This window comes from Drosophila bipectinata, chromosome XR (assembly GCF_030179905.1).
Source record: "Drosophila bipectinata strain 14024-0381.07 chromosome XR, DbipHiC1v2, whole genome shotgun sequence".
Classification (NCBI taxonomy): Eukaryota; Metazoa; Arthropoda; class Insecta; order Diptera; family Drosophilidae; genus Drosophila; species Drosophila bipectinata.
This window is the reverse complement of record NC_091735.1, coordinates 22,600,957-22,615,626: the sequence shown is the minus strand read 5'-3', so window position 1 is coordinate 22,615,626 and position 14,670 is coordinate 22,600,957. Positions and strand designations below refer to the sequence as shown.

Sequence of the window (14,670 nt, the reverse complement as noted above, 5' to 3'; positions counted from 1 at the left end):
ATTTTAAAAATTTATTAATTTAATGCTAAAAAAAATAGTTTTAATTAAAGACAATTTAAAAACCATATACACCTAAGAAAAAGTTTAGAAAAATACCAAGAAATCTACCTTTTGAAGATATCTGAATGTATCGATATTTTCGATAATTTTTTAACTCGATAATTTGTTTATAACGTTCGATAATTAGAAACTTAAGTCTTGCTCTCGATATTTAAAACTCTAGAGTTTTTAGTTAAGGAAAACTTGGACTTTTAGTAAAAGAAAAAACTAATAATAATATAGAAAATAGAATAACAAAAGAAAATAAAAGTATGATTAGGATAGAAGTTGATTTGAAGTTGATAAAAAAAACAATTTCCCGGATCTATTAAGGTTTATTAACATTAATTTTAACTTATTATTCTTATTATATTATTATAATTATTATTAAACCAAAAATCCTTCCCGAAAACCGTAAATTGAAAGTCTTGAATGAATCTTATCACAAACCGAATCTTGGCCAAAATATTCGAAGCCTTAAGAATTCAGAAGCCTCTCTTTTTCAAGATCTTCTTCTTAGACCTAAAGAAAGAAGAAAAAAAGTGTGATATAGAGATATACAATATATAAAGATAAGTTAATGAAACTCTACGAGCTCTACAAGATGAATTTCCCACGGCCGAGAAAGACTGGAAAAAAAATCCCCCCGCTATGGCTTTTGAAAAACATGATTTTTGAACTCGGTTCGCAATGAATGCAATTAATTTCGCATTGAAACGGGTGGCCATGCCACGCCTCCTTTTTTTACTAGGTGGTAGGGAGTCTCTCATATGACGCAAAACAATAAAAAAAAAAAAAAAAAATAGAAAAAAAAATTAAGAAGGTGTACATAATGAGACACACACGTATGGTCCGCACACTTACGCACACCAGCTCAGGTGAAGAAAAATCCCCCTTTTGGGGCCGAGGCGTTGGTCGCCTCACTAGAGAGGGGTGGGAGGTGTTGGGGGTAGGGGGAACTATATACGTAATTGATGAAAAGTAAATACAAAAATAAACACTAGGGTAGGTGGAGGGGTTGGCTAGGGATGGGGTGGGGTGGGGGGGAGTGGGTCTCCCCTACAAATCAAATCCAATAATAATTATAAGCGTGGCGCGCACTTCTGACTTCGATTACGATTCCAAATACAATTCTTCTTCGTTTTTTTTTTTTTTTTGTTTGGAGCGACGGAATTTCGCATTGACGTTGTCGAAGCCGGCAGAGGCAGCGACCGAGGCAGCGACAGCGGCAGTGACAGCGTCAGCGACTGAAACAGCGACAGCAAAGTCAACTTGGACTGCTCTGCTTTGGGAAGAGATAGCCAGGAGACGGTATCGAACAGCGACAGCGACGCCAACTGAGGCAGCAAAACTGGGGGACTGCCTCACCACGCAGCCGGCGATTTTCGTATAAATATAAAATTATGCGCCGGCCGGAGACCATGAATCAGTTTTCGCTTAGACACACGCCAATGCTAATTGTCCCGGGCCTGTGAACTCCAACAAAAAAAAAAAAAAGAAACAGTGCAAAAGGAACTTAACATCTATCTAAGACTATAAGCCCTATATCATATCACATAAAAAATAGTGTCTAAAAAATAAATATATAATCTGAAAAATAAAAAAACATAACACTCCGACTCATTGTAGTCAAAAAATAGAACGTGATCAAGTTAGACAAAAAAGTCGAAAAAAAACGTAAACAAACTACAAAAATGTGCCATCAAAGTAAGTAACAAGAAATTAAAAATAAATCATTTTTTTTTTTTTTTTTTTTTGCTTCGAAAATGAGGTACAAAGTTCTAAAGCGGCGTAATCGTAGAACCGTAGAATCGTAGAATCGTCGTAGCAATTAGATCACCGACCTAAGAAGATAACTTTCCCTCATTGCCTTTCGCAATTGTTTATAAAAAGATGATTGGCCAACATTTCGAATATATCGATATATACAACAACAAATATAGTATATGATATGGTTATGGTTAGGGTATTTGAACGTATCTGGGTTCCCATGATTAATAATAAATAATACACGTACTTTAAATCACCACCACATCCACCTCCACTTCACTCTTCAGTTTTCTTTCTATACTCCAAGAGTGTGAATCCCCCTGTGATTCGATTGATCGACCTGTTGATAATAATCGGCTTGGCATCTTGTATGGATCCATTGGCTCGAGGGTCATACCAACATATGTGTATATTTATATATATTTTTATATATCTTGATAAAAGGAAATCCAATGCCCAAAGCCATAGCCATGCAATTAAATATGATTTCATGGCGAAATAATCAACAGGTTGCTTAATTTTTTTTTTTTTAGTTTTTAAAACTACGTCAATGCAGTTCAAAGTTAAAAAATTTTAAGAAAAACTACAGATTTTTTTATTTAAAAATTAAAATATAATTATTCCAAAAGTTAAGTACTAGTATTCAAAGCAAAGGTCTTGATCTGAATTTTTTTTTGAATTTCTAGAGAGGTTTTCCTTAAAGACATCTTAAAACTTTTTTAATACTAAAAACTTTCTTTTAAAACTTTACTTATTTTTTTCAACTTTTAAAAATTTTCTATCAAAATCTGAAGTTTTTTCTATTATTTTTCCAATTATTATTATTATTTTTTTTAATGAAATTCCCTTAAAAGTTATTACCTTTGTTTCTCTCTAATCTAAAAAACCCACTTAAATAGTTACCTTTTTCATTTGAAAATCTATATTTAATGACTAAATATTTACAAATTTAACATTTGATTTGTCTAGACTCTAGAGTTCTAGAGACTTTTTTAGAAAAACGTGGGGAAAAATCCATGGGGGAAAGAAAATCCCATGAATGAAACTCAGTCACGTGTAAATAATAATTAATCATAATACATACAATAGTTTTTTTTTAATTATACTAGTTTTGTTTCTGGAAATAAGCAGTTTTTTCTTTTTTATAAATTCTAGATATTATTTTAAAAAAATATCTTAATAATTTTAAGAAAGTTTATATTGGTATTTTTTCCCTAAAGACCCTAAAAATTAGGCAATAGTTGAGCTTAAATTATAAATAACTGAATAAAATATTAAAAATATATAGTTTATTTTTTTTTTGCCCCTTTTTGTAATTAAATTTTAATAACTTGTTGAAATTCTTCTTGAAATTCGTCTAGAGGGCTAATAGCGACCCACTTGATGGCCAAGAGGGAGATAAACCCCCTGATAGGCCTCCTCCTGATAAGTCCAGCCCCTTTTTGGGGGATCAGGTCGGATCATGCCTTTTTTGGCTCACATGATCCATTATGCCGTTTTGGCCCACTTAAGGCTTGGGATCTAATCGCTCACATGAGTTCCTTTTCCTTTGATAAGAAGACCCACTCTCTCTCTCTCTCTCTTTCTTTATTGCCATCTCTTTCATTACTTTCGCTAAATTAATCACCGTTATACGAATTCCGTTAAAACGAGAGAACTTTCCAGTAAATAATTAGCCAATTAACCAATGCCAAGTGATTATTGGCCTTGGCCAGCTGATCGCAAAAAAAAAAAAAAAATGGCAACAAAAAACTGCAACTAACGGTTTAACCGGCAGCACGTGCCTTATCGCAGTCGACGCAGCCGCTGGCAGAGCAGCAGCAGTAGCAGCTGAGCCGGCCAGAGCGAGTCGCGTTATCAAGTCGCTGACCTACCGCAACATACCGCACTTATTTGGGCCGGATTGGCCAAGAGAGCGGCGGTGGCGGTGGCGGCGGCGGCGGGATACAGAGAGTGAGTGAGAGAGCGGGAGAGCAATACACTGAGTGTTATGAATTATTCAAACAAACGAGTGGCTGGCTGGCTGGCTAGCGGTGGCGGTTGGCTACTAACTTGACGTCACTATAAGCCGCAACTGTAAGCCACCGCTGCTGCTGCCGCCGCCGCCGCCGCCGCCTCACAGCCACAGTCTGGGCCACGTCTGAGTGAGAAAAGAAACGTTTAAAAAAAAAAAAAAACAACAAAAAATATACAACAAAAAAAACCCAAATACCTATGAGTAATCTTTTCTGGTGAAATTCAGTCAACATTTTTTGTTGAACGTGTGTGAGACAGAGAGACAATCAGGCAACAGAGAGAGAGCCACCATTCATGACAAATACTCAAAAATAATTTTCAAAAAATTGCTCAATGCAATTGTTATTGTTTTTGTTGTCTTTGTAATTGTAATCCCACTCATTACCAGCTCAGTGATCTTGCACTCTCTCTCTCTCTCTTCTGCAACTCTCTGTGTTGGCCCACTCCACTCGACTCCTCTCTCTCGCGGTTACAATCAAGGCGATCTGTCCCGATCTCGCAATCTGCCAATCTGCTGCTGCCCACCTTCTCATCACCTTCTCTCCCTCTGCAATCGATATCGAGCGTGTGAGTGCGAGTGCGAGTGCGAGTGCGAGGAGGAGGTGGAGTGCGTGCGTGCGAGGCGCTTAGCGTCGGAGGAGCAGAGGCTTCAAAATTACGAGCGCCGCTGCATTGGCAGTCACTCAGCCAGCAGCCGTCGAGCAGCAAGCAGCAGCAGCAGCAAATAGCAGCAGCAGCATCATCATTTACCGTTATTTAGTTAGTTAGTTATATTAGCCAAGTTAATAGCCCACCAATGCCAGTCTTTGCCTTAAACGGTAGGTACCAACAAAAAAAAGGCGCGAAAAAAAATTAACATTAATTTGAAAAATTAATTAATTAAAAAAAATTAATTCTTTTTTTTTTAGTTACTTCACAAAATCTCGGCAGTGGGAGGAGGAGCACTCAGTTCACCAGCTGCCATCTCAACAGACAACTCCTACTGGTCATCATGATGCTGGCCAGCTTCTTGCCCTTCAGCCAGGCCAGGCATCTGCACGATCAGGTGGCCGCCCTCGACTATGCCACGTCCTTCGAGGACGAGAGCTCGGCCCGAGAGCGGGAGCGAGAGAGAGACAATGCCGCCGCCGCTGCCGCAGCTGCCATTCTGGCATCCTGGCGTCAGCATGCCAATCCTTTTCACGGCCTGGCCGAAAGCTTTGGCGAAGGCACCTACGACAGCAGCGATAGCAGCGACAGTGCCGACTTCGACACCAGCAGCAGCAGCAGCAGCAGCAGCGAAATGGGCCTCAGCGAGAACAGCTACGAGGAGATCGCCCAGGCAGCGCTGCGTGCCGCCCGCCGGGAACTGCATCGCCGCCAAAGGACACGTCATGCCCGCAGCCACAACCTGAGGCTCTTCAGCGCCCCCAACCCCCAGATTCCGGAGTGGGAGAACCCATGCGGTGGTGTCTACCAGCCGGGTGATAGCTCCAATCAGGAGGACAGCTCCAGCCAAGGACGAGTGATCAAGCGCAGGGTGAGTGTGCCTCAAGATAGGCTATGGTTTTTTGTCTTAAAACAAATACCAACAAAAAAAAAATACCAAAAAGTGCGCCAAGGATTTAAGAAAAAGTGATATTGAAATATAATATGTGTTTCAAGATATAGTGTGTTTTTTTGTAAAAAAAAGCTTTAAATATAAGGTTTTTCTTTAAAGATTTTTTTCTTCGAAGAATATTTTTTTTTTCAACGTTTTTCTTCATTTTTTTAAAAATGATTTTAAATTCTTTACTTTTTACAAGTTTTTTTTTTGAAAAAATTTTAAAAATAGTTTTCGGATAATTTCTTGAAGTATTTTTTATGCTTTTTAAAACCTTTGGAAAAATCTCCTAAGACTTTCTTTGAAAAAATGTATTTTTAAATATTTTTGGAGAAATTTTATTTGAAAACTTTTCAAGACCTTTTTCGCGCTTTTTTGTTAACTTTAGGGCTTTAGGGCTTTAGGGCTAAAATATTTAAAATTATAATATTTTTTCAACAAAACTTAATATTTCTTTTTTCAATAAAAACTAAAATTAAATTTAAAAAAAAAATCACCAAACAGAAATCTCCAAATATTAGATATTTCTAGACTTCTTACTTCCTTGGCTCAAGTTTATATTGTTTTTTGGACTTTGTCATTCTGACCAGAAATGTTAGCATTACTCATGTTTCTCCCCCCTCTCTTTTTGCAGCATCTCCTCGCCCTGCGGAATAACACGATGAGCGAGTACCGCGACATCCGGAGCCGGGCCAAGTTGGAATACCGCGACTTCCAGCACTGGCAGCACGAATACAAATTCCTGCCGAACATGACGCGATCCACCGGAGCTGTAAGTACTATACATATATATTCATATTCTTAACTTGAGCGGGACCTGCTCCGCCCAGGGCGGCTCAGACCAGTTTTCCCAAGCTCATGTCTTGCTACCAACCTTACTAACTTAATTTTTTCTTTTTCGCTGCTTTTGCAGGTTAAACTAAAGACCTGGTACCGCAGCGTGCAGACCTTTGTGGGCAGTTTCGCATATTTGGGCAAGGCTCAGTACAAGTACCGGAAGGATCATCAGCAGAGCCTGGACGCTGTCACCAATGAACTGCATGCGTTGCTGGTCAGTGCCAGGACGATGCTGTGCGAGATCGAGACAACGATCAATGCCTCGTATCCGAATAGTAATGGCGCCAAGCTGACCAGGATTAGTCGGGAGACGATGCAGGAGCGACTGAAGTTCCACACCCCAGCCGATGGCAGCGAGGCGGCGGATGAACGCGACCTCAAGGTCACCAAGGAGCTGTATTTGCAGTATTTGGAGAATGTATTCAAGACCCTGCACTCGGCACTGAGCCGGAAACATCACAGACATCACAGCCCGGCCAGGCTGGGTGGAGCAGCAGGAACTGCAGCTGGATCATCAGGCCTGGATTCTGGCAGCCTGCGAGGTGGAAGCTCGGAAAGTTTTGAATTGCGAAGAGGCAGCATTAGTTCCGGATCGGAGTGTGCTTCCGGGGAATGCTAGAAAATGCTGGAAAAGCCTTCCAGCCACAAATACAAGCCCAGTATTAGCCAGGTTAACCAGAAACCAAGGCCAAAACATAACAAAAAAAAAAAATTGAAAGAAAAAGCTCCAAGCCAAGCCAAGCCAAAAAGAGGATCGATCCCTAGAACCAACCAACACCCTACGAAGAATTTGTCGAATGCCATTTGTTTTTAGACACTTATGATTAGTATTTATTTATTTATTGAAGTATTTTTAGAAGTATTAGCACCAAAACATGCCACATATACAACATGGAACATTCAGACCCCAAATCATCATTCCAAAACCAAAACCCACACAACGGAGGAGCATCCATACCCTCCCTAAGCTATTGCGACTATTTATTTTCCATTCCCTTGAAACGTATTTTTTTTTTTGTCTATTCCATCACCCTCTATATGTGTAGTAATTTATTTATTTATTCGTATTATATATATACTATATGTGTGTTTGTATTATTAGCTATTTATTAAATATATATATATATTTATTAAAAAAAAAATTATTTATGTGAAAGCCAGAATAATGCCCTGGCCCCCAAAAAACAAAAAAATGCTTAAATCTACTGTGATTTATTTTAAGTAATTTTTTTGAATAGTTTTTAGTGACGAATGTTTTGTGTGAGAAAATCGGAGAAGATGAAATGTTAAAGGCAGCCAACAAGTATTTGTATATACATTATTGTGCTTAGTCCTTAAGATTGTGAAAGAAAAATAAAAACAAAAGACAAAAAAAAAAAAAAAGAAAACGTAGTTTTGAACTGGGAGAACTTAATTGGGGACTTTCCAAAAAAAAATAAGAATTATTTTTTTGAATTAAAGAAGTCCCCTATTTAAGTTAAAACACTTCTTATATGGGCCCTCTGGGTGGTGTAAGCCAATCATACCTATAGTCTTACATTTCCGATCATTTCTGGTTTATAATCGCTTATAATATTTTTTCATTTTCTTATGGTTCTTATGGAAGTAAGCCATATGGTATTTATTGCTATTTTATAATCAATAATTGATGCATTATAGCTCTTATCGCGGTCTTGGTATTAATTATCTTTATGGCCCTTTTAAGAATGTACTTTGGTTTGCATTTCCGATGGATGGGCTTACAAATTTCAGGAAAAAGGCTATATAGTGTTGTTTGTATTTTTAAGAAAGAAATGACTGAAAATTATATGTAATACCCGGTACTTTTAGAATAACTTGGAGATAAGTAATTAAATAGTAAGCTATACTCAGTACTTGTAGAATAATTGTTAAGAACGTGTACAGAACTTGTAGAAAAATGATATGCTATACCCGGTACTTGTAGAATAATTGTAGAGAACTGATCATATATCTGAGAAATTAGTCCTGCTTTTTCTCCTTAACTATTCCTTAAAAATTCAACAAAAATATATAAAAAAAAACTTAATGCATCTTAAACTTAAATAATTAAACTAAGAAATACCCAAAAAGTTTCCGGTTATAAATCCAAATTAGTACTCACAAACATAACTACCATTAATTTTATTAACTTGCAATAGGAAGCTGACGGACTTGTTGGCCCTATCTCTGACATTATTTATGGCCCACTTGTGGCCCACTTGACTAAACGTTTTCGAAACGTTTCTGTTGCCAACTTCCGATCGGAACTCGCTTATCATACCGCCATATTATCCCTATTTAATTGATTTTAGGGCAACAACCACTTATGGCACTCGTCCGGTTATTGAGTTCTATGATATGTATTGTTTTTTTCTTTCCGTTTCCACTCACCGCTAAAAGACATAAAGCCATCGGAGTTTACGTCCTCCGATCGCAATGCCTTATCGGATCGGCGGGTCTTATCGACGTTATTCATGCTACCGGCATTTGATGAATGCTGGCCACTCAACTCTAACTTGAATTAAATTTATTTACACTGGATCGGAAGACGTCAGCACTTCTTGCCGCAGGTCGGCACTGAAATTCTAACTATATCTTTACACTAACTCTACCCTCCCTCAACACATTACTCATTCGACGCGTTGCCAGTGGGTCTAACACGCCCTCTGGCGGCGAACCACAGAGGCTCTCTTTGTGGGTCATGTAGAAAGATAATGAAACGGAAAGGGGATTTTTATTGTAATTTATTTAATTTCTATCCGATTCTTAAACGGGACACCTCAAACGATTTGTGGATCGATGCTTCATCATTATGCATCAAAATCCTCAAATCTGCACCAAAATGTGGAAAAAGAATCCTATTTTGGTGTTCTAACAAAATTTCTGGAAAGTTCTCTTGAAGAACAATCGGAATGCAGATATGTATGCCTACTAGTGAAGGATATATCTTGGCCAATATTCACCTGATTTCACTTCTTAAACACCTTCTTCAGCTTGGGTCTTCACTTTTAATTTTTTTTCACACAAGAAACACATTTTTCACAAGAATTACCATTTTGACAGCCAGTCTCTAGGGCTACAAAGCAGCCCATTATGTTGCAACCCTTCGATTAATCGATAGATGCCTCTTTCCTATCGATAGATCGCCTGCTATCGAGACTAGTAGGCCCTGATGGAAGCCCCAAAAAGAGTATAAAAGGCGGATTTCCTTCATTCCAAATCAGTAGTCAACGGACCTCCAAACAGTTGACTTCTCGATTTTTATTTTATTTTTTATTTTTCTTGAATTTTATTTTCTTATTTAATTTATATTTTTATTTTTTATTCAAAACTTTGGACTGTTGTGGTGTGTCATTGTAGTCAATAGTGGTATCGTTAAACCTCACGTTCTGGCTCCTTTTTGTTTTTTATTTTATTTTTTTTATTTTACTTGAATTTTATTTTCTTATTTAATTTATATTTTTATTTTTTATTCAAAACTTTGGACTCTTGTGGTGTGTCATTGTAGTCAATACTGGTATCGTTAAACCTCACGTTCTGGCTCCTTTTTGTTTTTTATTTTATTTTTTTTATTTTACTTGAATTTTATTTTCTTATTTTATTTATATTTTTATTTTTTATTCAAAACTTTGGACTCTTGTGGTGTGTCATTGTAGTCAATACTGGTATCGTTAAACCTCACGTTCTGGCTCCTTTTTGTTTTTTATTTTATTTTTTTTATTTTACTTGAATTTTATTTTCTTATTTAATTTATATTTTTATTTTTTATTCAAAACTTTGGACTGTTGTGGTGTGTCATTGTAGTCTATACTGGTATCGTTAAATCTCACGTCCTGGCTCCTTTTTGTTTATTATTTTATTTTTTAATTTGTTGATTTTTTAATTTGTTGATTTTTTAATAGAAAATTTCACCAGTGGCTCTAGGCTCGGTCTGCCCTTCTGGTTTGAGTTGAATTATTTCAATTTTTATTTTATATATTTTTTTTTTCAATACGTTGGACTCTTTGAAAAAGACAAACGGATTCAAATGGTCGGTTTCATATATACTTTTATTTTTTCTTGAAAACCTTCAACATACCCTTGCAAGCTGAGAGGGAAAAAAAGAATTTTTTATTTATAATTATTATCCCATTTTTTTTTAAACTTTGTGTTATTCTAACTCATATTTCACGAATTCTGAGGTTATTTTTTTAAATTCAATATTTTTGTTTCATCGTCTCTGTGGTCTGTCTTTTTATCGTCTTCTCGATATTTATTTCTGTCTTTTAAATCCTTTTATTTTTAATTTTTTTGATAAACCCATGGATTACTTCAAAAAAAGGGATGCGTTTATTTTTATTTTTTAATTTTTATGTTCTTAATATCTTAATTTAATTTTTTTTCTTAATTTCAAGTGCTGTGGGCTTAAAAGCCTACCTTATGCCGCCCCAGAGCAAAAGCTATTTCATTTTAAATTTTGATCTCAATTTTTATTTTGATCCTTTATTTTTATTTTTATTTTTGTTTTTACCTTAAACGATTTTCACAACGTTTGCCCAAGATTCTAAATACAAAACTGGGAAATGCGAAGGCCATAACTCTCCCAATTTTTATCCGATTCTCAAGCGGGATACTTTAAACGAATTGTAGATTGATTCTCCGTTATTCTGCATCAAAATCCCGGACTGTTAAAATTTTTGGATTTTTTTCCAAAATTTCTAGGGGGTCCCCTTCAAAAACACCGGGAATGAAAGTCTGACCCCAGCGAAGGCCATAACTCTGTAAATTTTTATCCGATTCTCAAGCGGGATACTTTAAACGATTTGTAGATCGATTCTCCGTTATTCTGCATCAAAATCCCGGACTGTTAAAATTTTTGGATTTTTTTCCAAAATTTCTAGGGGGTCCCCTTCAAAAACACCGGGAATGAAAGTCTGACCCCAGCGAAGGCCATAACTCTGTTAATTTTTATCCGATTTTCAAGCGGGATACTTTAAACGAATTGTAGATTGATTCTCCGTTATTCTGCATCAAAATCCCGGACTATTAAAATTTTTGGATTTTTTTCCCAAATTTCTAGGGGGCCCCCTTGAAAAACACCGGGAATGCCGGTATGACCCCAGCGAAGGCCATAACTCTGTTAATTTTCATCCGATTCCCAAGCGGGATACTTTAAACGATTTGTAGATCGATTTTCCGTTATTCTGCATCAAAATCCCGGACTATTAAAATTTTTGGATTTTTTCGCAAAATTTCTAGGGGGTCCCCTTCAAAAACACCAGGAGTGGTATAAGAAATCAATACAATACACCTGAATAATAAATATGCTCCCTCTACCGGACAAAGAACAAAGTGCAACGCACTGCTTGCTTTCTTCCACCCGTTCTCTTTCGGCTCTCGGTATCTTCTGATCAGTTGGTCCTGCGCTCTCTCTCCGTCCGGGCGTAAGTTTTCCCGTTTGCTTTTGCGATTTTCCGTCTGCGAGATTAGTTGCGGTTTAGGTTCCAAAGGAAGCGGTCGCCAAGCAAGGATTACGCGAGTGTTGTTATTTTTTTTTCTTATTTTTTTTATTGTTTTGTGACAAAATATAAATTAAAAAAGGGTACAGGAGGTCCTTTGTGTTGAAAACGTGAAATATAATGCCCATAGCCTGTGTGGGGCTTGAAAGAGTGTTTTTAAAAGTCGTAAAATCCCAAGTTCTCCTTAATCCGCCATGGAGAAAATAGAAAGTTCTGAATAAATACCATCCCCAGATAAAAGTTGAAAAGAATTACCCATTTTAATCGCATTTTGAGTGTTATTTTGTGAAATATTGTGATATTCTTATTGGGTGGCATCTTTTTCGCGTTTCTGGCGTCGGTTTTCGCGTGTCCCTGTGTTCCCGTTATTTCGCGTGCGTGTGGGTGTGTCCAGTGCTGGGGCAGCAAGAAAGAGATAGCTAGTCTGTAGCTGCTCTCCTGTGTCCTTATAGGGCAATACATCCTGGGAAGTACCGTTATCTGTAAGTTGCTGATGTTTTCGTTAAATGGGGGAGATAAAAAAATAATATAGATTATTGATATAATATTAAAAATGGTTTGTTATTTTAATTAGAATTTTATTAAAATATCTCAATATATTAAAATTAATAGAGATTATTAATATAGATTAATAGAGATATAGACATTTTTTTTAAATTTTATCAACATTTTTATTTATTAAAAAAAAAACAATATTTTATTAAAAATATTTTTTTAGATTTTAGTCATTATATTTGTTTACTCTAATGTTTTAGTTCTCTTAAAAAAATCCTATGATTTTTAAGTTTTAAACAAATTTTTTAAGGATCTTATTCCTTATTTATTTATTTTTTAGAGTAAAGAAAAATTATTAATTTTTTGTCTCTTTGTAAAGCCTTTATTGTATTTTTAGATATAAATGATAAACAAAAATAAAATAAATTATACTTAGTTATTATACATATCTTCCCTTTTTACAAAATACTTAAACAATAATATTTTTTTTATGAAGTCGAGTCTCTTTTTTTTTTGCAAAAAGTCACCCCTTTTTCAAAAATCAAAGAAACACTTGTCACTGCGTTACGCCACCTGCACCATGTAAAATATTGGCCCATGTTAAATGTATTCTACAAGTTAGTCAAGTTTAACACCACAACTTTTAACACAAACCTGTAGAGCGCCACTGTTGGCCGACAATGTCCCCCCTATTATTGAAATACAGGTGTTTTATAGGAAAGTGTGTGTTTCAATCGAATGCGATTGAATGCGTTGGCTTTTGGGTATTTTTGTGCGTGTGTGGAGCGTGTTATTTTGGCGCCGCATGAGTTCAAGGCGAGTTCTGGCTGGTGGAGTCCTTCGCGGCCCCAAGCCGGGCTTAAACGAAGGGTGAGGGGGAGGGTGTGAAAGGTGAGAGGTGGAAAAGTGCCTAATCAACCGCATGATGCGATGACAACGAAAAATTTCATTGCCGGCATTCAAGCGCAAAGTGTTCGCAAATCGCCCATTAATAATTTGAATTAACTTTTGTTGCCATTCTCGTCCGTTAAATGGAAGGGAGGAGGGGAGCCAAGGGGTAGGTAGGGACGAAAGGACACCTACATATACATACATATAAGCAGGACGCATTAAATTCAATTAACAAGACATTGTAAATATTGTCACACCTTTCACAAAAGTCAACAACACGGGCCTCGAAACACTCGAAACTTGTCGTTGTTATAGCTTCTCTTTATCCCCCCCACCACCCCTCTCCCTCTCCCTTGTTGTTGTTTTTTATTGTTGCTTGTTTGCATATGGATAGAGTAGGGAAAAAATGGGCGTTACGTGGGAGTGGCAATACACAGTCACAAAAAATAGGTCCTACTTTCTCTTCCAAAAAACTAGTCAAAAAAATCAATTAAAAAAATAATTAAAATATTTCTCCAAGTGTAGTAGAGGTAAGCAGCCAGGTAATGGATCAATTCCCGCCCTGGCAACATTTTTGATTCCAATTCCAGCCAGGTGCCAAGAGGTTAGAGGTTGCACGTAGACATAGGGGGATATTATGTACATGTGCTAAGCCCCTGACTTTGGTGACTATGTTACCTCCTTTTCCCCAACACCTCCAATACATGGATATTATTGTAAGGGTATTATGTTTTGGTAGGGTATATTTATTTTTAAAGAGAGGTGTTGGTGTTTGTAGGGGTTCTTTATCATTCAAGACCTTGGGCTTAGACTTTACATCAAAATTTCGATTTTGTACATCTTTTTCATGTATTTTTCATATTTTTACATAGTCTTACACACATTTTAAAAATTAAATAAAAATATTTTCTTTTATATACAAAATCTTTTATATATTTAAATACCATATTTTTAAAGCCAATATTTTGAGGATATATTATTTTTTTAATAAAAAAATTTTATTTTGAAGAAGTTTTAAGTATAAAGGTTCAAATAAAAATTGTTTTAAATATAATAAAACCTTTTTAAAATATTTTTTTTAATGAAAATTTTTGGTTTATAGACTTTTCAGAGAATTAATACCCTTTTTTTTGGTTAATATTATTTGTTTTATTTTTTTTTATTTTTTATTTTCAATAACAAGTAAGAAACCTGAAGAATATTATAAGATTAAGGGCAAAGAACCCCCAATATAGTTAAGAATATTTTTCATTTTATAAAAAGTTACAATTTTAAATAATTTCTTAAAAGTAAAGCTTTAAAACCTCTTAATTAGTGTTGACTATATTTAAAAAATATTTATTTTTATAAAAAGTTAGAATTTTGAAGAATTAAAAAAAAAATCAAAGTTTCGAAACCCCCTCTCTTTCAGACTATTTTTTCCCAAAAGGGTATTAAAAAAACCTCATGATAACTCCCCAACTAATTACCCATGCTTTTTTGTACTTTGTATCTATTGGATATGTTTGTCCTGTCTGCTCGACTCATTTCGATGATTGTCGC

The 14,670-nt window shown here is 36.0% G+C and overlaps 1 protein-coding gene across 2 annotated transcripts; it reads left to right on the top strand.

Moving 5' to 3' along the window:
* Positions 1-1,517: 1,517 nt before the first annotated feature.
* On the top strand, positions 1,518-7,535 carry upd2 (unpaired 2). Of its 2 annotated transcripts, none has more exons than XM_017242203.3 (4): positions 1,518-1,746; positions 4,734-5,344; positions 6,042-6,179; positions 6,321-7,535. In XM_017242203.3, the coding sequence occupies exons 1-4, from the start codon at positions 1,734-1,736 to the stop codon at positions 6,861-6,863; spliced, it is 1,305 nt and encodes a 434-aa protein (XP_017097692.2). In that variant the 5' UTR covers positions 1,518-1,733; the 3' UTR covers positions 6,864-7,535. The 2 variants fall into 2 exon arrangements, with proteins under 2 accessions (XP_017097692.2, XP_017097684.2); XM_017242195.3 differs by lacking the exon at positions 1,518-1,746 and adding an exon at positions 4,523-4,643.
* The last annotated feature ends 7,135 nt before the right edge of the window (positions 7,536-14,670 follow it).